The 24,661-nt window shown below is 48.4% G+C and overlaps 10 protein-coding genes across 10 annotated transcripts; 5 read left to right on the top strand and 5 right to left on the bottom strand.

Moving 5' to 3' along the window:
- The first annotated feature begins 26 nt into the window (after nt 1-26).
- On the top strand, nt 27-2,426 carry DEU56DRAFT_778775 (DUF747-domain-containing protein). The gene is made up of 7 exons (XM_041351839.1): nt 27-568; nt 617-895; nt 959-1,109; nt 1,160-1,488; nt 1,538-1,702; nt 1,756-1,976; nt 2,027-2,426. Exons 1-7 carry the CDS (start codon nt 104-106, stop codon nt 2,343-2,345), a joined length of 1,929 nt encoding a protein of 642 aa, XP_041212924.1. The 5' UTR covers nt 27-103; the 3' UTR covers nt 2,346-2,426.
- Nucleotides 2,427-2,635: 209 nt separating this feature from the next.
- DEU56DRAFT_908483 (uncharacterized protein) lies at nt 2,636-3,566 on the bottom strand (the record flags this gene model as incomplete). Its single annotated transcript, XM_041357011.1, has 2 exons — nt 2,636-3,479; nt 3,538-3,566. 2 exons carry the CDS (start codon nt 3,564-3,566, stop codon nt 2,636-2,638), a joined length of 873 nt encoding a protein of 290 aa, XP_041212923.1.
- Nucleotides 3,567-4,751: 1,185 nt separating this feature from the next.
- Nucleotides 4,752-5,789, top strand: DEU56DRAFT_778762 (uncharacterized protein). The gene is made up of 2 exons (XM_041351838.1): nt 4,752-4,972; nt 5,026-5,789. Exons 1-2 carry the CDS (start codon nt 4,907-4,909, stop codon nt 5,500-5,502), a joined length of 543 nt encoding a protein of 180 aa, XP_041212922.1. The 5' UTR covers nt 4,752-4,906; the 3' UTR covers nt 5,503-5,789.
- Nucleotides 5,790-6,140: 351 nt separating this feature from the next.
- On the bottom strand, nt 6,141-7,612 carry DEU56DRAFT_577481 (uncharacterized protein). The gene is made up of 6 exons (XM_041346905.1): nt 7,505-7,612; nt 7,134-7,446; nt 6,841-7,074; nt 6,556-6,779; nt 6,335-6,498; nt 6,141-6,280 (listed from the first exon to the last, which is right to left on the bottom strand). The coding sequence occupies exons 2-6, from the start codon at nt 7,171-7,173 to the stop codon at nt 6,187-6,189; spliced, it is 756 nt and encodes a 251-aa protein (XP_041212921.1). The 5' UTR covers nt 7,174-7,446; nt 7,505-7,612; the 3' UTR covers nt 6,141-6,186.
- A 147-nt stretch (nt 7,613-7,759) lies between these two features.
- Nucleotides 7,760-11,568, bottom strand: DEU56DRAFT_728609 (uncharacterized protein; the record flags this gene model as incomplete). The annotated part of the gene is made up of 8 exons (XM_041348052.1): nt 7,760-8,355; nt 8,416-8,977; nt 9,034-9,128; nt 9,726-9,945; nt 10,000-10,491; nt 10,607-10,937; nt 10,987-11,190; nt 11,246-11,568. 8 exons carry the CDS (start codon nt 11,566-11,568, stop codon nt 7,760-7,762), a joined length of 2,823 nt encoding a protein of 940 aa, XP_041212920.1.
- Nucleotides 11,569-13,723: 2,155 nt separating this feature from the next.
- DEU56DRAFT_728664 (uncharacterized protein) lies at nt 13,724-14,937 on the top strand (the record flags this gene model as incomplete). Its single annotated transcript, XM_041348056.1, has 4 exons — nt 13,724-13,917; nt 13,972-14,409; nt 14,463-14,589; nt 14,650-14,937. The coding sequence occupies 4 exons, from the start codon at nt 13,724-13,726 to the stop codon at nt 14,935-14,937; spliced, it is 1,047 nt and encodes a 348-aa protein (XP_041212919.1).
- Nucleotides 14,938-15,475: 538 nt separating this feature from the next.
- Nucleotides 15,476-17,029, bottom strand: DEU56DRAFT_977557 (cytochrome P450; the record flags this gene model as incomplete). Its single annotated transcript, XM_041359656.1, has 3 exons — nt 15,476-16,072; nt 16,129-16,725; nt 16,772-17,029. 3 exons carry the CDS (start codon nt 17,027-17,029, stop codon nt 15,476-15,478), a joined length of 1,452 nt encoding a protein of 483 aa, XP_041212918.1.
- A 556-nt stretch (nt 17,030-17,585) lies between these two features.
- Nucleotides 17,586-19,647, top strand: DEU56DRAFT_850556 (Hydroxyethylthiazole kinase family-domain-containing protein; the record flags this gene model as incomplete). Its single annotated transcript, XM_041355182.1, has 9 exons — nt 17,586-17,670; nt 17,724-17,747; nt 17,828-17,887; nt 17,940-18,297; nt 18,354-18,625; nt 18,676-19,008; nt 19,067-19,148; nt 19,203-19,440; nt 19,500-19,647. Exons 1-9 carry the CDS (start codon nt 17,611-17,613, stop codon nt 19,645-19,647), a joined length of 1,575 nt encoding a protein of 524 aa, XP_041212917.1. The 5' UTR covers nt 17,586-17,610.
- On the bottom strand, nt 19,611-21,311 carry DEU56DRAFT_778732 (uncharacterized protein). Its single transcript, XM_041351837.1, has 10 exons — nt 21,160-21,311; nt 21,094-21,107; nt 20,940-21,042; nt 20,733-20,886; nt 20,585-20,683; nt 20,483-20,530; nt 20,408-20,426; nt 20,339-20,348; nt 20,024-20,285; nt 19,611-19,972 (listed from the first exon to the last, which is right to left on the bottom strand). Exons 1-10 carry the CDS (start codon nt 21,208-21,210, stop codon nt 19,761-19,763), a joined length of 972 nt encoding a protein of 323 aa, XP_041212916.1. The 5' UTR covers nt 21,211-21,311; the 3' UTR covers nt 19,611-19,760.
- A 103-nt stretch (nt 21,312-21,414) lies between these two features.
- On the top strand, nt 21,415-24,134 carry DEU56DRAFT_778725 (uncharacterized protein). Its single transcript, XM_041351836.1, has 12 exons — nt 21,415-21,661; nt 21,745-21,796; nt 21,849-22,011; nt 22,067-22,535; nt 22,588-22,719; nt 22,775-22,956; nt 23,003-23,036; nt 23,096-23,109; nt 23,160-23,474; nt 23,527-23,578; nt 23,634-23,840; nt 23,897-24,134. Exons 1-12 carry the CDS (start codon nt 21,470-21,472, stop codon nt 24,023-24,025), a joined length of 1,941 nt encoding a protein of 646 aa, XP_041212915.1. The 5' UTR covers nt 21,415-21,469; the 3' UTR covers nt 24,026-24,134.
- Nucleotides 24,135-24,661: the final 527 nt, after the last annotated feature.

Here is a 24,661-nt window from a genome sequence, read left to right as displayed (position 1 = left end):
GACTGCCAGTGTGAACCCTTCAATTACTTGTCAAGGCTTTGCCCTTACCATGAACTTCAGGCTTGACTTCAGGTCTTCATAGCAATTAGAATAAATATTCGTGATGGCTACCTCTCCACGGCGCTCAAGAAGACGCTTCTCTTCTGCATCTATTGGTGCGACATGGAATACACAGTTTTCACCACTCTCCACACCAGTTTCGCGTGGTCGCCGAAGAAGATCCTCATCCATCGACTTTGATGATGATGTTATTCACAGTTCAGACGTAAAAGAAGAGAAAACGAGACATGCACCACTCGGTGACCATGGTCTCGACTGCGAGAGGATGCTTGAACCCGAACTCGAAGTTCATCCATTGACATATGCATCACTCCCCCCAACTCCTATCCTGCCGTCGCCGCCTGCCTCTCCACCTCCAATAGTCAGAGAGCTGCCGCAAGACCAGCCTCTGTTTTCTCTATGGGATTACCTATGGGAAGAACTTCTCGCGACTGACTTTGACTCGCACCAGGAGTTAAAGTGGGAGAGGGTGAGCAATTTCTTGAGTATTCCTCTAGCAATGGAAAAGGTGCGTATTGATTTATGTGAGTGACATGGCTGTGCTCATGATGTATAGATCATTGGCTTTGGCTTCATACTTTGTTTGGACTCATTCCTCTATACTTTTACGATATTACCCATCAGATTCGCACTGGCGACCATCCGTTTTTTTCTCAATTTTTTCAAAATCTCCAAATTGCCTCTCCCGCCATCACAGAAAGCTGACATTCTTCGAATGATGCTGGTTGTGGTCTCTATCATGGTATTGATTCCACTCACGGATGCCAGTAAGATCTATCACTCCATACGCGGACAAGACACTATCAAACTATATGTAATATTCAATGCATTAGAGGTCCGTACCTTTATGTTCGATTCGATTCAACCGGTGGACATGACAAAATTTTCTCTGTCTTAGATTGCTGACCGTTTGTGCGCTTCAATAGGACAGGATATTCTTGACTGCCTATTTTCCCGCTCGACGCTCGAGGTACTTTCCCGTCGAGTACCGGTTACGTCCAACACGCTTCGTCCATTCGTGTTTTTCGGGCTAGCCACCCTCTACATTGGTCGGTCTCTGTTAACAGGGCCTACTATCGCGTCATTGACGTTGCTTCAGTTTCCCACGCATTGGTGATGATTTACCAGCTCCTGGCTCTTAATGTGGCCGTCAATTCTTATGACCACGCACTCCTGACTCTTCTCGTCTCGAATCAATTCGTCGAGATTAAAGGAAGTGTTTTCAAGAAATTTGAAAAAGACAACCTCTTTCAAATCACATGCGCGGATATCGTGGAACGATTTACACTCTCACTCATGCTTCTCATTGTTGCATTCCGCAATTTAATCGAGTTGAGTGGATCTGAGTTTGATTTTACGGGTGGATTCGTCCTTCCGATGAGCTTTGGCTGGTTCATAGGCAACAACGTCCTATGGACAATATCCTATGTAGGTTGTTGAGATACCGCGTCCAGACCTGCTTACGAAGCTCGATCAGCCTGTGGTGACAGTAATGGCATCTGAGATCCTCGTGGACTGGCTGAAACACGCATTCATCTCTAAGTTTAATCACATACGGCCATCTGTATATGAACGATACACCGATGTGCTCTGTCGTGATTTGGCTAGTGGCAGTGCTATAGGACGCCTGGGTGCTCGAAAGGTCTGGGGTCTAGCTTTGACTTGTGATTACGTTCACTGACCGACCGAGTGTAGCATAGCTATGTTGATCAATCGCCATTAGTGGCCCGACGACTTGGCTTTGCCTCCCTTCCGCTTGCAGTTGTTGTTATTCTAGTTGGCCTTCAGTCATTGACTCTTGTCTTCTCTCTTCGTTTTGAAGACGAATGGGGATGGGATGCTCTCATGGATATGTCTAATGCCGAAGTCGTACGCCTACTTAAGTGGGCGGTGATGGGGGTGGCATTTTGGTTATGGTAGGATCCCCGTCGTTGTCATGCCCCAGAAAACTTACTCCTCTGTCTAGTTTTCTCGCCTTAAAGGTTCTCCTTGGTGTGAATCTCATCTCATATGCAACGCGTCGCCGAGCAGGCATGGAGGCCCGCGCTGCTGCGGACACCGTCAACGACTTTGGACGAGATCCTATAGGAGAAGGTAAGGAGGAGCGTGAGTACAATAAGCAGCTCAAGAAGATGGTGGATGATTGGAGAGATGATGCCGTGCGAGTGGGTGAGATGGGTGAGGGGCTTATACGTGGCGGTAATGGACAAGGCGGTGGTGGTGACAAGAAGCGGGTACCCCTTGAAGAGTTGACTCGATTTACAATGGTGAAGCGTATTTGGTGATAGGAGCTTGCAATGTCGAATGATAAAAATGGTCTTTCAACGTTTCTGCTGGATAGTAATAAAATCGACTGCATTACCAGCTAAATGGAAGTACTTGGACTCTGATTTGCGTCAAGTTGCCCATGGGTCTGGCTAATAATTTGCGTTTCATAAATCATATATCCATATGTATATCCATAAGTATCCATAAGTATCCATAACACGACGAACACAAGCTTTTGGTAGTACAGCGCCAAACTCTTTCTTAATAAACTCTTCACAATCACAGAAGTACAACCCGCCGAGACCAATCAGTGCCGATCTTCGGAATGATGTCCGTTGGGATCAACCGCATTAATGATGCGGCGGTACGAGCCATCCGCGCGTGCATCGAGGGGACAACCATTAGTCATAGCCGCACGAACGAAGTAGCCAATAGGCTTCATCTCATGCGGATCATCCATGTCAAAACGAATCGGGCGCAAATGCGCTGGCGTCTGTTTCCTGCAAAGAGGCGCCACAGGATAAGTATTGATCATTTTACGGATGACGTCCGGGTCCTGCTCCTTCAAAAAATCACGATAGTCCCTGTGAGACTGTCCATGAATGGCGACATGGGATGGAACATGATGTAGACGTGGGCGTGAGCTGGGCGTAGAGCGCAAGATGATTGGGCGCGGGGAGTGGGTGGTAGGAACAGGGGGGGCGGGAGTAGGAGTGTATGAGCGAGCAATGCTCGACTTGGCGCGAACACGTTCCGCCTGTCGGCTACTTCCCAATACAGGAGTATGGCCATCCTGGATAGGAAGTTGAGGCCGAATCTTTGAATTCATTGAAGTGGTCCTTGAAGCGCTACGAATGGGCACAGGTGGCTGAGGGAAGTCGGGAAACTTGACCTGTAAGTCCGCACGAGTGCCAAAGTGGGCGCGAGCGGGCGGATGGAACGAGACGTCTTGCGACATTTGCGCGTCGAACATGTCCAGCACCCCTGGAGTTTGCTGGACGTAAATGATGTCGGACGGTTTGAGGGGTGTCTTGCCGCGGTATACGGCTTTGGAAGGATCGGCACGAGGCTCGCGCGTCCTCCCATCTGAGCAAAGTCCGTATGGCACTGATTTAGAGTGCTTAAGTGACACCGTCTGGTCGTTCTCGGACCTTAGAATTATTGATTAGTATTATGACAATGAGTAGAACGCGAAAATGGTCGACTCACGTTTGAAAGAATTTCTTGATACTCCTCATGGTTTGATATGGGGGAAAACAGTGACGGAAAAATTGCAAAGTGAAGTATGAGGTGGTTAACAGTATGAGGTGGTCAACAGTCTGGGGTGCATTATATAGGTTGGGCTACTGTGGACGCACCACAGAGTCCACATCCACACCTCAAAGCAATTCGTCAAACCCAAAGCGGTATGAATGTGGATGCTCTAGCCACCTATTTGGACCAAAAAGGCAGGATATGCAAGTCCGACGAATTATTGATTGCCACAGGCAGGCGCAGTGAGTGCATCGTGTGTCGTGCTCATCTATTTTTCTTGAGAGCTCATAGATTGTGCTCAGTGAAAACGCGATAAGACTTGACTTGCCGGCAATGATAGTCAGCTGTAAGCCCTGGGCTTACTACGTCACCGACGGCAACACTGACCATCAGCACGGTGATTCGGATGCTTGGCAACGATAGGGCATGTATGCAGAGACACTAAAAAAAAACTGGCTTCCTCCTTTAACTGTCTCACTAGACAAGACCACTCAGCGTACCTTTGAGGTACATTGCACCCGACCGACTGTATATCAGCCCAAGCTGCTCAACATCGATAAACTTACATAGAGTACATTCAGGCCTCAAGCAATCTGAAGGTGATGTAAACAGTATAGCAAGTATTGGTAATGATTCCAACAGAATTACACACACGATCATTATGGCCTCCGGTACGTCTAGTGTAGACTTGGGATTGGTCACAGCCCTGAATGGTGCTGATATTCTTCATCTCTAGGAATGTCGAGATACCGTACACCATGTGCCTCGCATCAGGCAGAGTAGATCGCTCGCACCAAATCACGGAGGTCCAGATACCTGTTTCGTGGTCAAATTTGCGACTCAGACTTACTTACTCTAAAAGTGCAATCCGCATACAATCCGTACGCCATTAGTAGCCCTGACTGGAGTTATGGTCGCAGGCCAGAGTTGGCAATCCAGGAGGACCTGCTCACAACGAAATTCACATCGGAAAGAAATGCCGTCCGCAGCAACGGGTCTGTCCGCACAACAGCAAGCAGGTAGGGGATTGTGGGTGGCAGTACTAGCTGTGCGCTATGCGCTGCGTCGCAGTCTAGTTCGGAAAGTATTTCACCATTGGTGCCTCCGCGCCAACGATATTATTAATCACGCTGTGCAATTTTTATCACGTGCACATTACATTTGGAGATGTGACATCACCAGCAGTTGACGTCATAGCTCTTGAAGGAGCTTAGCACCTGCGGCGCAGCATAATTCTTGGACGTTAAAAGCCGCTGAATGTTCCTAGACCTTCTACGGACACGTATTAGAGGTTTTTTCATTGTCACTCCGTTCGACAATCAAGATGGCAGCATCCGGCGCGCTTCCTGGTCTCTTTTTCTGTTTTTCAGCAACGCTTCTTCTCATTTTTGTATGTTCCGTCTGATCTTATCATCGTTATCATGTTTCTGACGGTGTTCACAGGTTTCTGTCTCAGCACCAACATGGAACACCATAAGCTTTCTTAATGCCAACCAATATTCCTTTGGTGTATTTGGTTATACGGGCTCGAAGGTTCAAATTGGCTACTATTTCCCTCTCCCAGGAGATATCAACACAGGAGTTCTTCACAATCTCACCTTCGTTCTTATCCTTTACCCAATTGCCGCTGGTCTTGCCGGTCTTGCATTCCTCTTCGGAGTGTGTGGCGCTGGATACCATCGTGCGGGCACTGTATTTATGAGTTTTCTCGCCGGACTCGCGACGCTGTGCACATTTGTTGCATGGATTGTTAGCATGTCTCTGTTCGGTGTCGTCAAAGATCGCTTGAGTAGCGAGGGCATCAACGCGAGTTGGGGGAACGCGAATTGGCTTGCACTAGGCGCCCTGGTTGCGCTCATTCTAGGCTTCTGCACAGCAGCTTGCGGAGTATTTGGAAACTACAGGCGCTCGAGGACGTAGTCTGGGCAGGGAGGCTTTCAAGGAATGGGGTGAGCGATTGAAATGAAAGGATCATGAAGTTATCTCCGATTTCACTTTATATCATAATGTATATATGCCTGCTATCATTCGGATGGACTCGCCCGTTTGCTTATTCATGGATTGTATACTTAGTATACCCGATAGTACGTCCTCCAACGATGATCAAAACGATTGCAATGTTACCACTACCTTGAAGCCGCGTGGATCTATCACGGATCATGGATCATGTATTAGATTCATGTACAATAAATGATACAGCTGCAATCTACGCATCTATCACTTCCTACGCATCATCTTCGAGAACCAGCACTGATTAATCGATTTGCCGACATTTTTTCCAGCCAGAAAATCAACGTGATCACCGGCCTTGTCCATACCATGATATACACGTTCCAGATATGTCAATTTTGTACATGTTATCCGGCTTGAATCAAGGGCGTATCGCTCCGCAAGACGATGGCAACACTGAACCAGTAGTTTTGTGAAACCATCGGAACAGGACCCCGGCTGCTCCCTATACTGTATGTCCGCAAATTTTCAAAATTTTCCTTGTGGGGCGCACCACTTTTGAGGCTTGTGGGGCGCACTTCGGACATGCTTGGTTCCCAAAACATACCAAAAAAGGAAATTTTCCGCAAAACATTGCGTGCTACTGGATTCTAGCTATGTACGCCCACGGTTCTGCTTCTTGCGAGGCCGTACGGTGAACTGCGATGCAATAATATCGCGCACTGTCACCATACCAGCTGTTTCCCATCTATAGAGAAAGATAAATATATGTTTTACAGCATTTTGTAGAATAGAAACTTGCCGTTCAAAAGCCCACGGTTTCAGAGCGTGATATCGGCCATCTGAGACGCTCAGCGCGGATGTTCCGAGATTGTAGACGAGTTCTTTGATACTGGCAAGTGTCCATAAATGCCCTGTGGACTTGCTGTAGTGCCAAAATGAGTTTTCACTTTCTTCAGGGTGCGTCTTAGAAGTTCGAGAATTTAAATCAATACAAGCAAGCAGGAAAACGGCACCACTTACCTGAATGAAAACCCGTAATCCTAAGTTTGTCAATGAGGGAACATCTTTTGTGCCGGCAAAGAGAACACTCTCGTGTCGAGTGCCTTTACCACTACCATTCTTCTTGTATATACAAACCACTTGGCCAATATAGTGGCCCTCGGGCTGTGAGCGTTGCATGACAACGTACGAGCCAATTACTAGCGGTGATATGTCGCTGACATTTCGCGTCGCGATACCAGGAACTGAAGAGTGAAAAATCATGTTTAGTGATCGTGACTCGAAGTAATCAAGTGCGACACATACGATTATCTTCAAGGCGTGGCACAGCTGCAATCAGCTGCTTTGCAATTGCCCAGTTCCCGATACTAACAGAAGAACTTCCAGCGCCATCGTCACGGGTGGGATTTGCCTTGGTGGCCGTCCAACGTTCAACACGCGAGTAGCCACCCTGTCGTTTGTGCATGAGGAGCTGCAGGTCATCGTTTGTGTGAATTGAATGCCGAAGGATATGTTGGATCTCATTCGGATGAGCCACACCTGCAAACTCATAAGTCAAAAATGTCTCTGAATCTATCACGCCAAAAAAACACCATTACCATCCGACATGTCAAGGCCAGCAGCCGAGTCGAGCTGCATTGTGACTCTGGCCAAGTTTTTTGGCTCGTAGTGGGAGTATTTGGCCTTCCGCTCGAACGATTTTTCGGAGAGAACACCCGAGTTTCGGTCGTGAGATTTGCGCAAGCGGACCACAGCAGTGACATCTAGTGCGTGATTGAGAGTTGTGATGGGAGTAACATTGGCGTGCTCGCTCGGTCGATTTGATGGAGGTGCTGGATTGAGAAGGTTGACAATGCTTGGAACAATAGCATGTGGCTTCCGGGATATCTGCTCTTCGACTTCTTCGGCATCCTCAAGGTCAGCTGTGAGTGCAGACATGCGAGACATATGGTGCAAGACTTTTGCGTACTGAACACTATCTGGGATTGATGGGTCGCATAAGTCACGAGCATCACTTTCAGCTTGCGCAGCAGCTAGACGGAGTGGTGCGGCATTCTCCAAATCATCGTCGTCATCATCCTCGCTGCCACTCTCATCCTCACATCTGGCTTTCCGCTTCCCGGCCTGCTTGAGTCGTTTAGTCTCAGTTCGACTGGCTGTAAACACTAGTGGCAGCGGTGATATGTTTGAGACACCGAGTGCCTGCCAGATGGGTTAGTATTAGCTACAGTGCACTCGGTACCCTACTCACATCGTTGAAAATAGCCACTACATCCTCCCAAGCTACGTTCGCAATGTCTTCCATTTGCAATCGAGATGGAATATTAGTCAACTTCTTGAGGTCTTCATGACTTAGCCTCTCCAGCGTAGTGTCATAGACATAACCAGACGATTTCTCCTTACGTTCGTGGACTCCTGATTGTGCCAACCGAAGGAGAACCTCTTGTCGTTGCTCGATATGACGCAGGATGCCAAGGAATTCGACGTAGCTGAAGTTGGTGAGAAATTCACGTGCAATGCCGAAGATTTTCTCTAAAGGCAATGAACCATGCTGCCAGGGAAGGAAGGGGACAGTGGGATAGTACTCGCGGTAAACAAGTGCAAGTTTTATGAGCGCATCGCAACATGAGTCGAGTGACTTGAAATTTTGGAAGGAGATAAAGCTGCGACGTAGAGGAAAGAAATGGCCATAGACTGGGTGTTTGCTTTTGTCGATAATATGATTGTGCCAGAGTTGAAGGAATAATTTTGCTCGCATTGCTGCACGTACTCGTTCAGCATGTGAAAGGTCACGCTTGAAGTATGCATCGAAAAGTTCACCTAGTACCCATGTGTCAACTTTAGAGATACTTCGGACATGAAAAAAAAACAGAATCTTACCACAGATGAAATGCACCGCAAATGCAAGATGATAGGGCTTCTGTATCGACTGACCATCACCCGTCAAACATGCTCGTAATGCGTTAGAATGGAACAATCTAATGGCCGCCCCGTCATCCTGCTTGTCCGTGTTCTCAACATCCTTCTTTACCATGCCACTGTTGGGCTCCTTGCGTAGCGCTACGAGTGTTTGATGTGTCAAGCAGTGATCGCCAACACTGAGAAGGTGTGTTCCGCTTTGCTCGTTGTTCCGCAACACCTTTTGGACGTGACTTGGGTCAGGAACAGTCACCAAGGGACCAGTTGGAAAAATAGGAATGCTGAAGATAAACCCGAACTTTTCAATTGAAAATGTCAAATGTTCCGACGCTGAGTTGTGAATGATGTCATGGGCACCAACTTCACTCGAAGCGCCATCCGATCCACAAGAGATAACAGCCAATCCTGCCCTCTGACATAGAGAGAGGCAGTCGAGCAGTGTGCGAGCATTGTCTTCGGCAGTTTCCTTGCCTTGACTGGTAGCGACCAGCAGTGGAATGGGGCGCGAACCAGGCAATGGTGTCTGATGAGACAAGTAAGTTTCTTTGCACCGTGATTTGTCTTGCAAAAAAAACACACCTTCCCTATAAGGACACGAACTTGAGATGCCAACGAGTTCTCGTCAACGACCTCCTTGATTATCCGTTCTATATCTTCACGCGTGTTGACCTCAACTTCAGAGAGTGGTTTCATGCCCCCCAAAATATGAGACCCAAACATTGTGCAGTGTGCGAGTCGGCCCTTGACCTAATGACTTATATCAATGACTAGAACGAAGTATCTTATAAGTCATCATCACGAACCACTGTACAGTCCATAGCAAGAACAATTGGGACACCTTGGTGGCCACGGTGTGCAATGTCATTAACAAGACGGCCAATATTATGAGGTGAAAGGTATGGGCTGTCCATGTGACGGCTAGTTTGAGCTGCAATAGCACTTCCAATCCATTATGTATAGTAAGCCCATGAACTCGTGCTTGCTGAAAGTCACTCACCGTAATCTGCGCTGGCAGACTCCCCCGATAACCTGGCTAAGAAGGCCATATTGTACTGCACTTTGGCTCCCATATCCACGCATAGCAATGAAAAAATTCATCACTTCTGAGTCATAGCGTGCACCGTACTTTGCATTAGGATTGTCGCTATGCGTTCGTCCTACTTTGTCTGCTAATGCTTCTGCAATTTTGACAAATAAACCGTGTTCCTGCAGATGCCCGCTCTTTTGGTGAATTCAACATGAGGGTAAGTCTAACAGTTGGATTGAAAGACTTACATTTGCGTGTTTGAATAGCTCAAGGAACACTCGACCATAATCATCATTCTCAAGCAACTGATACGCTCGATGTACCCGTGGGTCCTTCAAGTATTCCTTCAGCTGGGCGGAACGAGTTTGAACAAGTATCAGTGACGTGTTTGTGACTCGCCGCTTTTCGACCTTATTCCGATCTGTCTCTGAAAGCTGTGCATCAGCTTTGTCTCGTTTTGAAGCCTATTATTTTCATTGCATCAGTTGAAACATACTGCTGTCATGATGACCACTTACACGTCGAAGCTGCCGCTGTAGGCTCTTGTCTTTGTCCAGTGCACAGCATTGCTCACACATCACTTTCCCATCTGAATCAGGGACAAAGCGGCGTGTACAAGTCGCAGAACGTATGATACGTGAACCAGCATCACAGCCATTTTCTATGAACCAACGCCGACGGCTCAACAGTTCCTGTCCAAGGATTGCAAGCTCCTCCTGACTAAATTTCGTGATGCTGGTATGCGTGTTTCTTTGAGACGGTGAGGCAGATATGTCATCAGTCGTCGTTCCTTCCTGTGCTGACACTCCATACTTGTATGGAAAGAGACCCTTCGCTATCTCAACGCGACTGGTGATGCTGCCAACCCCTCCCACGTCTCCGGCAACTGCATTCTTAGCAAGGAGTGCATATGCACCATCAGCTCGTCCCAGACATGCCACACTCGTGTCAATGTTGGCCCCATCAGCCTGCGCTACAGTGAGTGGAGGAATGCTTTGCGGAGACTTCTGCTTGATTGTCTCTGATGATTTTTTGACCGATGATGTGAAGAACGAAGTGATTGGTTTCATCTATATTGGATTGTGGTGAGCGAAAGGAACATGATTATTTCCGACACAAACTTACGGGAATGTACTCTTTTTTAGTTTTGGACTTCGATCTGGATCCAGTTGCCCAGGGGCATCGCTGAAGGTGGCGGTCGTATTTGCTAAGGTCATATTGGCGTTGTTGGGGAAGTTTGTTGCGATTTTTTCCGCTCTTGAGCTTCTGAAGAGTCCGACGGTCTCCAGAATCTAGCTTTATACTGACTCCACATCGACACTTGACAAAAGTCGGCCCAAACTCAATTATAAGCCCTAGATTCTTTGCCTCGTTTAGCCTCTGGACCCGTTGCTCTGTGGTTGTCTGTTTAGTGACTCTTGAGCCTACAGCTGCCTGAACTCGAGCCTGGTGCGTCCTTTTTGACTTCAGTTTATTAATATTTGACTTATTGATTTGACGCCTACCGTTCATCATCAGTGTCATGGCCCTCTGACCCGTCGGTACTTTCTTCGTCTTCCTTATCTGAGCCCTCTGAGATCTCGATATATTCCTTTCGCTGGGTGTCAGGCCTTGCAGGTGATGGTGTGCCAGTGGTACGAGATGGGTTTGTGCGCAGGTGCAGTGGCTCTGACTGGTTTCCGTGTGCAGGTGATTGGGGAGCCTTTTGACTGTGATTGCCCAGTGAGTGATGACCCCTCACCAGAGCTGAACAAAATAACTCACCAGAGCTCGAGCGCTGTATGCATTCGAGGAACCATTGCAGACAGACAGGATCCTTCCCCGACATCTTGCTCGACGTGGGCAAAGGTATTCAGAAAGTCGTGTATAAGGAGAAAGTCTGCCTGACTCGATTTCGAAGATAGTAGACCTCCTTCTTGCCCCCAACCGAAGATCGCATGAACGGGCGCATGAAGCTCCTCCCAGTGGTCTACGGAATGCTGAAGTGTCAGGTGCTTAACTCCGAGGATACTCTCAGATGCTGGTCCTTGATTGCTGATTGTCAGAGCAGCTTTTTTCAGCTCGTCTAGGATGTTTTGCCAGGTCATAGCACAGAGTTCACAAGGGTGCAGGGGTTGGATGATACAAAAAACGGTTCGATTCTGGTTCTACTACCACAACTAGTGCTACCAAATGTTCCGCATAAGTGTACCATATGTCAGTAAACATAGCTACATGGTGAATCCCTTCGTCAGTTGGTAGTCAACCAGTGCCTGTTTAGGGAAACTGGACACCTGTTTGAGCTTTGTCGTCGGAATCCACGGCCTCTCGGGGCGCTACCGACGGACATAGGGTATGTGCTACAGGCTTCCGAGGCGCAACATTTAGGACCATAGGATGGGTGATTTCGAGGACGTATGAGGCGCTACCGGTGGACATACAGTATAGGGAGCAGCCGGGGTCCTATCGGAACGCCTTGAATCCTAATGCTATTTAAGTTGGCTTACGTATCGCCAAGGACTGAAAGCAAGCGCCTTGGCAAGAATCCCCCCTGGTCAAGCCACGAGGAATTCTGTTAAAAATGATACGCGGATTGGTTGTCATGATAGTGGATAGAGGGGATTTCCGCTCGATACGAGTCTTTCAGCGACTGTTCTAAACGATGTCTCGCTTCAGGGTGAGCGGATGACATTCCGTGGGGCAGTCAGCACATTTATTTAATCCCATGTGTTGTCGTTCTAGGCTTGCAAGTTCAGCGTATTGACAGAGACGGGTTCTATGATTCGCAATGAGCCAGAGGCCCATCTGTATCCGCTGGGAATGTAGACGTAAACACCAAAAATCACGTTCGTGCCAATGTCTTCTGAACCAGAAAATCGAAAGCCACGCCTTGTTGCCGGGACCAAAATTGTACGACAAGGAGATCCGTTACTTCATCAGGGCTGAAGCAGGATGGGTTTGTTCTCATTCATAGCCTTCCACGTCCAACGAAGATCATTTCGTCACGTAGAGATAGGCGAGCGCTCGTACAGTAGAAACATCACCTTTTTGTGCTTGGGATCTGACGTTACGCGGTAAGTGGCATAACTACACCATGGAAACCGTACGGGAAAATGCAACAGAATTTTGCATCAGGAAAATGACAAAGGCATCGACTCGTTCAGAGGCCATTGGAAGATGCGGGCATGCTGAAATGTCTTAGCGTTCACTGTAACCAGGAGGTCAGATGATAGTCGCAACTTACGGATGGGCGCGAGTGTGGACTTTGAAGCATGACTGACAGAATGTAGCAGAACCACGTAAGTTTAGCTTCTCTTTTGATTTCATTGGAAATCTTTGCAAATGTGGCCTTTCATAAATAAAGTTTGCGCAACATCTGTTCACGGGTCAAGTGCCAGAGGTTGCGGGCAGGGAGCAAGCTGGATTCATGTCATTGTCGTGAGGAGCAGTTTTGAGAAATTGAATTGCTGCGGGATTAATTCCAATGAGCTAGGGGCTTGTGTGCGTCAGGTGAGAGACAGCAGTCGTATGTCATTGAATCATCGTGTCAAAAACGCTAGCCTCAGGTATCAAAGCCTACGGAAAGATCCTGATGCGTCACCATGGGCGCCGCTGGAGTGGGGGACCCCTAGGCGAGGAGGGGCGAAGTAGCAGTCGCGTATTAGCACCGTAGCTTAGTCAGCCATGGGTGTCCTTCGGGCTTTGTCGTAGCGTAGTGCTCTCCATCATAGTACTTCTTGCCTTGCTCACGATACGCAGGCACACAGTCGCGGGATACACCGCTCTACCGCCATCCTGGATTTGAATAGTAGCTGTTAGATTCTTGACCGAATACTCTGAGAAGAAAACGCTGCCTAACCTACCGTTCACACCGACTGCTCTGGAGATCTGTCCAACGCGGTATTCACTTCCAGTACTTTCAGGAAAGCTCTGACACTGGTGTTAACAAGGGGCGGTCAACCTCAGGGCTGAAGTTTTCCGCTTGCGGCGTCCGGAGAGAGCCGGAATTTCCAATTCTCTATCTAGGCTCCTCCCAAATTTGGCAGGTGTATATGTTCACCGCATTTTGGGGCCTCGTTGAAGCAGGCCTTTCGGACTCGCGACATCCACATGCTGCGTAGCTTCAAGTATGTATACTCAGGCTGGATGGGATGATTTCTCCACTGTATGCGTAGATTCAGAATGGCTGTCATTTCTGCCGTCGTTCTTTTTTGCCTGTTTGTGTCCTCTACTTTTTTCCAGAGCTCACCCCGTCGCCCGAGTATGCAGTGGGCGAAGTCAAGCGAAATTTCATTCCCGTCGCCAGTAGGGGGTGTCCCAATGACTTCTGACTTTGGCACATCAATATTTTTCTCCATACTATATTTCTCACTCATACCCATCTTCGTTTCCCGGCTTTATAACAAGCATTCGCGGGCCGTCGTGAGCATCAACGCAATCATTACGACCATAGAAAGGTGAGAACAGATCCCTCCTACCTCGGTGCGCATTGCCTCATGTCACCTCCCCAGAGTTATAATATTCTCACTACGAGCCTGGCAATCCCGCAACCCAGCTGAAAGGATATCCCCAGCATTGACGACTTACATGCAAGTCTCGATTGCTTTGCCATATATATCCATAGCGCACGACGTCGTGACTCTTCTGCGCTGCATGTATGTGAACTCTACAAAGGGTCCAGCAGATTTTACGGATCCGCAAGATTCACCTGTTGCTCCTTCGATGTCGTCCTCTATGCACCCTCTTTCCCCTTTCCACAGTGCTTCGCTTCATCTTTCAGATGACATTCACCACCATGACGATCCCAAGAAGCGTTTCTTCTATCGCTGGTTTACCGACGTGCTGAACCTGACCTTCCTCGCTGCCACTATCCCCGGTATAATTGGTAACGCGCATTACCGTGGTGGAATGGATAATGCGAGCACGGCCAACGAAGTGATGATCACCAGGTGCATCAGATCTTGACTAATATAACTCTGTCTTAATTAACATCTTTGCGCAGGTACATAAGCTCCAGTATTGCTCTCTTCCTCATACTCTTTGTGGCGGTCCTGGTTGTTCGCGCCAGAAAGCTACCAAAAGTGGAGCCGATTCACGTCAGACTACTTCTTGTCATCCTCGCCTGTAACGTAAGGATTCGTGCCCTCTGTATTTTCAATATGATAATTATGATTTCCTTCATCGCACAGGCATCCTCTGCGATCTTCCGACTATTTTTTATGTATCACCGCACGACCTCCCTTACGTCGACAGCCTCGGGCTCAGGTAACACTTCTTCAGAAAAGGCAACGTTCTATATATTCCATATGCTCAGTGACTGGCTGGCCGTCGCTCTGCTGCTCGTTCCGAATATTAGGGCCATCTACAAGACGGGCATGTGGGGGGACTGGAGAGCCATTGACCCTGTTCCACGAGAACAGGAATGGGCGAGGAAAAGGAAGGAAGCAAAAGCGCGAAGGAGTGAGCTTATCGCTTGATGCGCGGGTCGCACACGGAGGGATGTAGCATTCCTTTTATTGAAGAACACTTATTATACATGCCTGAGCACCCGTATCATTCCCGGCTTGAATACTGGGTCCTGGCAATATTTATGTTGAACACTAGCACAATTTCTTTATGTAAATACCGTTTAATTGTCCAGGTATTTTTGATGTCTAGAGTCTTCAGACGGCAGTCTAAAGAATAGGGTTTGCGCGACTCCCAGACAAAGCTCGGGAGAGTCCGCGAATCAAAAACCAATGTATTCGAACGTGCGCAGCTCGTGCGGGACACGCAGTTCTCAGCAGTTGATGAAATCGTAAATCGATGAACCATAGTTGATATTCGCAAACTGGCTACAAAAGAGTATTACAACAACCTGAAGGGCTGATAAAAACACTATTTACATAAAAAATCTGCCTCACGTCGTAATAAATGTCGTTATAATCAAGCGCCATCTCTGATCTTGAACAATTGCCGAGGGCAATATGCGGCAAAACTAATGACACAGATGATGATCATGAGAAGCGCTGTCTTCTAACACTTGCGCTTCGTGAAAGTGATATGAAGGTCACGGGGGAGCGTCAGGGCAAATGGGGAGAAGGCGTTCTTCAATCCATTTTTATGAATCGAATCTGCTGGTAATATCCACTCGTACTCCCGCAACAACATTACGGCTAGGGCACGCTGCTCGTAGAGAGCAAAGTTACGAGCAGGGCACTGCCGAGGTCCAGAGGCGAAAGCAATCCAGGCATCCTTGAGAACCGAGCCCCTCTCGGTATTATCGAGGAAGCGGTTGGGCCTGAAAGTGTGGGGATCACCCCAGACGTCATTGCGGTGATGGACGGCGTAGATATTGTATATAAGTGAGGTGTTAGGTGGAATGTAGTACTTTCCAAGGGTGACAGCTTCCACGGCGGCACGAGGGACGATATATGAGATCGGAGTGTTGATACGAAGAGATTCACGAATGCAGGCGTTGAGATAAGGCAATGATGCAGCAGAGAGGGTATCGACGCTGGGAATAGAAGTAGGGCCAAGAACACGAAGAGTTTCCTCGCGCGCAGCGGCTTGAATCTCTGGGTGAATCGCAAGGAAATAAATTAGAGTGGAGAGACCTCCAGCAGATGTATCCTAAGATATGAGGTGTAATTAACGCCTGTCATCAAAAGGCAGCGGATTGAACATACGTGGCCAGCTATGAAGAGGACGACCATATTATCACGAAGCTCTTCCTCGGACATCGCAGGATCTTTTAGCATGAAAGTCATCATATCATCTCCAGGGTCATTGCGTTTTGCCTGAAGCAGCATTTTAAATTTGTCGACTAAGTTGTCCATGCGCTTGATGACCTTCCTGCGAGGAAAAACCTTCTCAAGGAAGGGCATAATCAGATAAAGAGGGTTGGCGATATCGTGCATAATGCCGTTGTACTCGTGGACGAACAAGGACTCAGTGCGGATAGCATCAAAGTCATACCCAAGGACTGAAGACCCAACTGCATCTAGGGCGAAACGCTGCGCGAGATCAGAAAAGTCGACAGTATGGGTGTCATTCCCATCCGAGGGCGGATTAATGACATCAAAGAGGTTCTTGGCCAAATGGGTGAACTGGTCGATAGGGATGGAAAGATTAAAGGCATCTCGGATGACGTTGGAGTGTTTCTTCCACCGTTCACCATTTGCCAAGAGGACGTTTGAGCCCCCAATGAAGCGCCATAACAAGAGACCATCGGGGGGTAACTCTTTCGGATATAACAAAGGGTTCTCAGCCATTTGAGCCCCAAGCTGGAGGAGGATAAATAAGAGCTTAGAAGTATCATGAAGGGCATACCTTGTGATCAAGGATGTGAATCATCCATCGACCTAACGCCCACACGAGGACGAGTCCTTCATCCCTCTCGTTTGCGAATGGTAGAATAAGACGCTTGATACGAACATCCTCGACCTCACCTGATAAATAACTAACCAAAAGAGGGAGAATCGGAACACAAGGGAGATGGCGCAAGTGTGATGGCACGGTGAACATTTGAAAAAGCACAAACGCAGCTGCGAGACTAGAGAAGGACCACCAGAGCGTAGAAGGATCCATTACAAGGTGGCAGGATCTGCCAGATGCTGAGGGGTTCTTATACAAAGGTACATCATGATTGTATCTCTTTACGTGCTAATCCAGGGGAGCCAACCAGATGGGAAGAGGCAGCAAGAATGATGTCGTGACGTCAGTGTCCAAGCGAAAATTCGCATGCACTAACGAAATGCGGAGAATTCAAGTGAGATCATGATGCCCCGATATTCTTACAGGCAGCTAGTGGGAAAAATAGGGTCTTGCCTGCTTTGTTCAACTTCAGTTTCGCTCAGTCCTGCCAGCATCTGACTTGCAACACCACTATCTGTTGACACGAGATGATTCAGAAAATATATAAATTGGAGTACATAGTACATACCTTAGGGAATAGCACAGAGTGCTCGATATGCTTACAACTGCAAGATACGCACTGTAAAAAGTATATGTGAGTACTAGCTGAGCTAGTGAGGCTGAATGAGCACTTTCCTTTCTTGGCAAACATTGAACGTTGCCGTCGGCCCGGTTGGCCGTCGGTGCCGTTATCCTGAGGCAGAAGCTGGCGGGGGATCGTTCTCTCTGAACGAGCACTCCCCGTCCTCAAAATAATGACAATTGACTTTTCACTGTACTTGGTCACAGGCCGGGAGCTGCTGCCACCAGGAAAGGTCAGAGATACCCATGATCTCAAACATCATTAAAACCGCTCCCTCATTTTCAGGAATATCTTGAATCCTTGGAAGAGGTCTGGGCATCATTCTCCGATTCGGAAGCATAAACGACGTGTGCTTATCGGCCTGTCTCTGTTTACGCTAATCTTTCTAGGCCCTGCAAGGCGGTGTAACCGTTGTTCAGATCCGAGAAAAGAAGTCCGACACCCTAGAAGTGAGAAGTGGTTGTTTGTCTCTTCATTGCTCTTTCAGACGGTTCGCTCCAGTTTTTGGAAATTGCACAAGAGTCGAAGATCCTTTGTTCAAAATACAAGGTTCCTCTCATCATCAATGACCGTATTGATATCGCGCTCGCCGTTCAAGCCGACGGCGTGCATCTGGGGCAAACAGACATGCCGGTCCATGTCGCAAAGACTTTACTCCCCGCGGATATTGTGATTGGTGTCTCCTGCAACAATGCAGACCACGTGAAGAAAGCAATAGAGGACGAAGTTGATTATATTGGCATCGGTGCCGTCTGGGGCACCACAACTAAGAAGCTGACTAGCCCAATCATTGGCGTCAGAGGTGTCGGTTCACTGCTTCAAGCCCTGGATGGCACAAATATCAAGGCCGTTGCAATTGGTATGCAGAAATGCATACCCTACATCTACTGAGATGTCTAAAGACTTGTTCTCTAGGGGGCATAAATTCCACTAACGTCCTGCGAACCTTACATGGATCCGTGTCAACCTCTGGACACAGACTAGATGGGATCGCCGTGGTCTCGGACATTGTGGCATCTTCAGCACCTCGTTCCGCTGCCCAAAAGCTAAGGGGTAGCCTCGATGCGTGGGTTCACCATTTCGATGTGCAGAGTCGAGTGCCGCAAGTGTGCGATGTGGAGGCCATCAAGAACAGTGTTGTCGAACTTATGCAAGTGATACGAGACAAGAGTCCACTCATCCATCAGGTAGATGCTCTCACGCACTCTATCTTGCCTGTCGACTAACCGTCACATAGATCACAAATGTCGTGGTCACGAACCAATCCGCGAATGCTACCTTAGCCTTGGGTGCAAGTCCGATTATGGCTACTGCTTCCGAAGAAATGCACGATCTTAGTCGCATTCCGGGTGCTTTACTCATAAACTTTGGAACCATTGGGGACAAAAGTAGTATGATACTTGCGGGGCAATACGCAAACGAAGCACAAAAGCCCGTGGTCTTTGACCCAGTTGGAGTGGGGGCCACTCAGTTCAGGAAGACGACGGCTTCAGAACTCTTAAATGCATGGCAGGCTAGCGTTATCAAAGGAAATGCTGGTGAGATGGCTTCTCTCGCTAACTCGAACGAAGTCTGTGACACATCCTGCTTCTGCGTGGAATTTGCGAATTTATATTATTTATTTGCAGGTACAAGCTAAAGGAGTTGATAGCGTTGGCTCCGGGTTTGCAGACCCGGTGTCTTTTATCCGCGAGATAGCCAAGAAAGAACGTAAGTGCGCCGTGAATATCGCGAGTACGTGCGCTTAAACGCACACGCCGTAAGGATGCATCGCTGTCATGACAGGACCGACAGACTGGGTGTCCGATGGCAACATCGTGGTGAAGTTGGAGAACGGCCATAAACTGCTCGGTGACATTACAGGGTCTGGATGTCTTGTTGGCACCTGCGTTGCTACGTTTTGTGCTGGTGCCTCACTTCTGGCCGATGCCCCTGGAACGAGCCCTGGGCCTGAGCTCGCGAAGCTCGTCAGGGGAAATATGCTGATAGGTGCTGTTGGTGGGTAAGTCAAAATTTGATTAAGCAATTTCGTACAACAAGAAGACTGACTAATGACTGTAGTGTTTTGGCTCTAACGGTGGCAGCCGAGTGCGCAGCAGAAAGAAGCGATGTTCATGGATCTGGTACTTTCCTCCCAGCCCTCATAGACGAACTGTACCACTTGAAGCCAGAGACTCTGCTGTCCAGGGCAAAAGTTCAAGTATTGTAATATGTTATTACAGCATGGTGTATGGATAAATATTTGGGCAATACGAAGATAGTATGTTAGCAACTGAATTTCTCGTGCACAACAATCTTCTAAACAGACAAATATTCATCTGGCTAATGTACAGCAGTGGAAAGAGTACTTCCATTTGGTACGTCCAAGATTCTGGAGAAAGGCATTGCTTCAGTAGGCTGAAGCCAGTTCTTCTCGTCGTATTTGACGTAAGGGGAGGAGTCAATCATGTGGAAAGTATATGCAAATCTTGTATGAGCACTAGTATTACGCTCTGACTTGTGAAGGACACTGCCGTGGATGAGGACAAGATCACCTAGCATCTGTTGTTCAGCGATGGACGTCTAGCGAGCATGTAACCACCTACCTGGCTCGCAAACTTCCAGCACATATTTTCCTTCTGATGTACCTTCTGGCGCAATCTCGCTCGTTTCCTCCTTTAGGTCGGACGAAGGAGTCGGAGGGGTGGCAAGCTGCTCGAAACCGGTGCCACCTCCTGGTAAACGTATAAATCTCTTCGTGATCGGAGTTGTTAGATGGGACCCGGGCAAGAATGACAGGGCGCCGTTCGTGGGTGTGCACTTCTCAAGAGCTATCCAAAACCCAAGAGCACTTGGGGGTGACGTGTACTATATATGATGTGTATGAATATATGGAAACAGGGAGAAGGACAGATACTGACAAGAAACGTACTGAGTTGCCAAATGGCCAATTTTAGACTTGGATTCAACACCGGTGACTTGCCACTTACGAGTCGTTATGTTCGGGCACTAAAAGGTTGGTGTATTAGTTGGAATGTCGTTACCGGCTGATGTCAGTTGCTCACCTGCGCCACCGGTCTGAGACTGTTTGAATATAACCATCGATTGCAATGCTAGTTTATATATCAGTATCCACTGGGTGTGTGATGACCAAATATGATCTTTACCAACTGGATCGTGGTGGAATCGCAGATCGCGGGCTAGAGCCTTCAGTCGGTCGTTTTCCAGAGTAACGTCCCGGAACACAGGGTCCAATTCGTGCAGGGCTAGCTTAAGTAAGATGAATATGAAGACTGATGCGTATGAGTAACGAACCGTGACCGATCTTATTCACTGCCCTTGTCTTATCCCTGGTAAGCTTCCCACTACTGTCGACAGCATCTTCGTCAAGGAAATAGCGGATCTTATCGCCTGAAGTCAGAAAGTAGTCGTCACCGACGTGGTCCTTATCCGATGTTGTGAATTTGGTCTACCACGCGTCTAGAGTCCTGGATGTTCGCGCAATTTAAATGGAGCACTCACCAGGGGATGGTCCTCTGGTGTAAATGCACCAAGAAGCTCCTTTGCCCGCATCAAAAGAGAACTCGTCTGGTCGTGAGAGAGAAAATGAGGGACGATTAAGTACCTATATACACTGGTTACAGAGAACGATGATTTCCCCAGATATTTGACTCACCCATCCCTATAGAACTGACCAACATATCAGAGGTCAGACACGAGCACGGTTCCAACCGGGACCAACCTTGTCAACCTGCGCCTGAGATAGGTATTCCAGAGATTGCGCGACTGCCATGAATCGTTCAGGATGCTAACGTCGCTTGCTGAGCACCTAGTGAGAACTCTCTCGATCTATACGCCGCACGGTTTAGATAAGATAACCTATTAAGCAACCTGTCATTAAGTCAAAGACGATGATGCCAACTGGACCGGTGGCATCCGGTGAATTTTGATCTCCGCCGGCCGGTAGCCTCCTGCCACTCCGCCTCAGAAACTCAAACCTTGACCCCAACCACCACTTCTATCATTACATCAAGGAGTCCTGGCTAAGACCCATGGCACCAGCGCGTTCTACCAGACGCAATCAGCATGAACAAAGTGTATCCTTGCGCTCGGGCCAGGATGCATCTCCCACCACAGATGGCCCCGGTGGCGAGCTCTTTCTCGAGCCTATGATGGGTACTCCCCTCAACGTGTACATCGAGAAGGAAGTGGAAGACAGGGACACACTCGTCGAACTCGTAACGGTAAGTCACCCTTTAGTAAATTACCGCACAGATTGGGTCTTTGAGCCGTCGAGGATGGGTTACTAAATCCCCGCTTTCGGCAGAAACACGGCGGCACATCGTCACCAGGGTACAGCGGGACGCCGTACATTCTTGGTGAGCACAGGGTTTTGTCATGTCCGCCACAATTTATGCAACTGCACCTCAGTCGATCCACATAAGGAATCAGGCCAGAACTTGTACCGTCAGTACGCCGGTAAAAAGGGTAAAATCGTTCTCCATTACCGCTGGGTTCATGAGTGCGTACGTGCTGGCGCTCTTCAAACGTTCCAGAACAACTGGGCGGGATGCAAGGTCACTGGGACAGAGAAGTTTGTCTTTTGCTTTACACTGATTGTTCTTCGCCCGGTTAAATGACCTTACCAGAGTGACGCCGCCTACCATCGTCCCATCTCAGACTGATCAAACGCGCCCCGCCGCATCTCAGACAGCTCCAATGCAGCCTATGGCTCCCCACCCACAAGCAATGCCTCCTATGCCTCCTGGGGACCCCATGGTTCATCCGCCTCAAACATCCTACGGGTATCCTGTGTACGGACATCCAATGCACGCGCCGCCTCGAGGTATGCAGCCTCCAACAGCCGCCCCGCCCCAATCATGGCAAGCCCCAAATGCCATCGCACCACAACAAACGCACATAACTTCACCCCAGACCGCTGCGATGCTTGCCCGACAAACCCATCCATATCGAGATGAGCCTTGGGTGACACCCTTCAACCAGCCTCCGCCCCATATGGTAGCTGGGCCGAGTGCGGCAGCTTACGACTATAGATACGGAGATGACCGTCCTGATTGGGCTCCTCCGGCTAATGACTACCCTTACGACCCTGCTTCGGTAAGTTGTCATGTGTGTTAGTCAAGGCTGCCATTCATATGGTCAATATCAGTACGAGCATCCTTATGATCAGACTGCACCTTACATGGCAGAGGCAGGACCGTCGGCGGCTGGTCCGTCTTCGGTCCCTGCTGATAATACTCTTACTGAGAAGCCTCGTGGTCGTAAACGCACCCGTAATATTGTGAGTTTCATCTCATCTATTCCTGCATGGTATATCAGTGTAACTTTATTCTTAGGCGCCGCCCGCCGCCTCACCTTCCGCTCTTGTACTGAATCGCCGGAACCCCCCAGCACGTTCCCCAACCCCCCCAACGCGCGTGATTAAGAGCACATACGGAGGAAATTTGTTTACTTCTGATGATGTATTATACCTCAAACGATACATTGATTACTGTCAAGAACAAGGTCTCGTCCTGAGGTGAGTACTTGCCATCAGGTGGCAGCTAAGACTAAATTATCTCCAGTTTGAGAGAAATCTGCGAGAGGATTGCAGTCAAAGTAAGTTTGTTTGTATTTCGGTACCGTTCGACCTTGTCTGATGCCACCGTGTTTGGTAGGCGCCCCATCATACGTGAGTGTGTTTCAAGTAAGGCGGTATCATTGATCTGATGAGTGCCGCAGATTTTACTCTTGGCGCCGATACTGCAATAAGCATCAGATCCGGTTGGGTGGCTACTCGATGGACACAGGCGACAACAACACACCCCGCCCTGAAGGCGAAGTTGAGCCGGAAGAGGAAGAGCAACTCCTGCCCCTCGGGACTACGGGCCCTGGTATCATCGCGGCTGCACAGGCTCGGCTACAGCAAGATGCTGGTCGTCCACGTAATCGGTCTCCGACTCCACCTCGCGCTCTGTTCAGGAGTACGACAGGAAAGGGGGTAGCTTTTACGGACGAGGATGTTGCGTTCCTGGTGCGCTTCATGGAGTACAGGAAGTAAGTCTCCCCAAAATGGGTTTTCCCGCGGCGGTTTTATGATGTTATCTAGGTCCCAAGAACGATTTGACATGGTTGCGTTTTGGAAGGATGTTGCTACCAAGGTAATCGACTGAAAAACATTCCGTTAAATTCTTTCGACTAATCATCACTTCTAAGGCTCCGCATCACTCACGCGCGTCATGGATGAAGTTCTGGCGGCGTCACAAGCACGAACTCAACCGGACAGAAGAGGATGAGCCTCTACCTCAGCCACCAGAGAAGAAGATGCGTTACAGCCGCGGAGATGACATCCTTCTTGCGAAGTACTTTTTCACAAAGCCGGAAGGGACGTCAGACAAGATTTTCCAGGCGTTTGGTCGTACAGTCAGTCTTCACTATTCGATATTTTATTGACCTGGCTGACCTGGTCTTGTTTACAGCACCCTCATCATCCTTGGAAGGGATGGCAGGAACATCACCGTATACACAAAGCCAAGATCGATCACTTCATTCAGCAGTTGGCAAATGGCGAGAACATTGATGTTGATGAGAATGGCGAGGAGCCTTGAGAAATTTTGCATCTACTATAAATGTACTTTAAACTCTAGGGGTGACCTTTGCATCTGGGCAAGCAAGGTGATATGACAGTCGATATCTATAATATTCGATGATCTTGACAGTGTGTCAATGTCGAGGTCGAGATGCCTGAGTCTGATATATAATCCCAAGGTTCGAACCCGCTTAAACATTCGTCCCAGACCAGCCCAGACCGACAAGTCTCAGACGGACTGTTCCCTACTGTTCCCCCTTGTCGTCCCTTGCGCTTTATCAGTTATTCCCATTTGGCATTGACAGTACAAGTTAAAAGATATCAATGAAAATTGTCACATCTGGCGTTCATCGTCGACGGTCATAACGTGTCTGTTGCAAAGGCACATGAAATTTAATATGTCAGTGGATTTAAATATTGGACCAATCTTAGATTTAAATACCCCCCGTCCCCCTACGACTACTCGTGATACGTGAAAAGATAATCATGAGAATACGTTACACGATGATGCATCCCACGGAGCATGGTACATGAAGCCTCATGGCCCTCTTCTATGAGCATAGCTCGGTAAACTCTATCACAGGATTCTAGTAAGGGTCAGTACTTATCAAGATACCGCGTGATTACGACGAGGGTCAGTAACAAGCGGTAACAT

Source organism: Suillus clintonianus, assembly GCF_016758775.1.
Source record: "Suillus clintonianus strain FC179 chromosome Unknown DEU56scaffold_9, whole genome shotgun sequence".
Lineage (NCBI taxonomy): Eukaryota > Fungi > Basidiomycota > Agaricomycetes > Boletales > Suillaceae > Suillus > Suillus clintonianus.
This window is presented reverse-complemented; position numbering and strand designations above follow the sequence as displayed.

Excerpts from the sequence above, each read along its gene's own strand:
- DEU56DRAFT_778775 (XM_041351839.1), top strand. The coding sequence starts at position 104 with ATGGCTACCTCTCCACGGCGCTCAAGAAGACGCTTCTCTTCTGCATCT. Across the intron at positions 1,489-1,537 it reads TCCTATGGACAATATCCTAT|CCTGTGGTGACAGTAATGGC; the intron begins GTAGGTTGTTGA and ends AAGCTCGATCAG. Across the intron at positions 1,703-1,755 it reads GACGCCTGGGTGCTCGAAAG|CATAGCTATGTTGATCAATC; the intron begins GTCTGGGGTCTA and ends GACCGAGTGTAG.
- DEU56DRAFT_778762 (XM_041351838.1), top strand. The coding sequence starts at position 4,907 with ATGGCAGCATCCGGCGCGCTTCCTGGTCTCTTTTTCTGTTTTTCAGCA. Across the intron at positions 4,973-5,025 it reads CAACGCTTCTTCTCATTTTT|GTTTCTGTCTCAGCACCAAC; the intron begins GTATGTTCCGTC and ends CGGTGTTCACAG.
- DEU56DRAFT_577481 (XM_041346905.1), bottom strand. The coding sequence starts at position 7,173 with ATGCAGCTCGACTCGGCTGCTGGCCTTGACATGTCGGATG. Across the intron at positions 6,780-6,840 it reads GCCACGCCTTGAAGATAATC|TTCCTGGTATCGCGACGCGA; the intron begins GTATGTGTCGCA and ends TTCACTCTTCAG. Across the intron at positions 6,281-6,334 it reads AAACCGTGGGCTTTTGAACG|ATGGGAAACAGCTGGTATGG; the intron begins GCAAGTTTCTAT and ends CTTTCTCTATAG.
- DEU56DRAFT_778732 (XM_041351837.1), bottom strand. The coding sequence starts at position 21,210 with ATGGCAGTCGCGCAATCTCTGGAATACCTATCTCAGGCGCAGGTTGAC. Across the intron at positions 20,684-20,732 it reads AGTGAATAAGATCGGTCACG|CCCTGCACGAATTGGACCCT; the intron begins GTTCGTTACTCA and ends TACTTAAGCTAG. Across the intron at positions 20,531-20,584 it reads ATTCCACCACGATCCAGTTG|CATTGCAATCGATGGTTATA; the intron begins GTAAAGATCATA and ends TATATAAACTAG.
- DEU56DRAFT_778725 (XM_041351836.1), top strand. The coding sequence starts at position 21,470 with ATGGCACCAGCGCGTTCTACCAGACGCAATCAGCATGAACAAAGTGTA. Across the intron at positions 22,012-22,066 it reads AAGGTCACTGGGACAGAGAA|AGTGACGCCGCCTACCATCG; the intron begins GTTTGTCTTTTG and ends TGACCTTACCAG. Across the intron at positions 23,841-23,896 it reads TCCAGGCGTTTGGTCGTACA|CACCCTCATCATCCTTGGAA; the intron begins GTCAGTCTTCAC and ends TCTTGTTTACAG.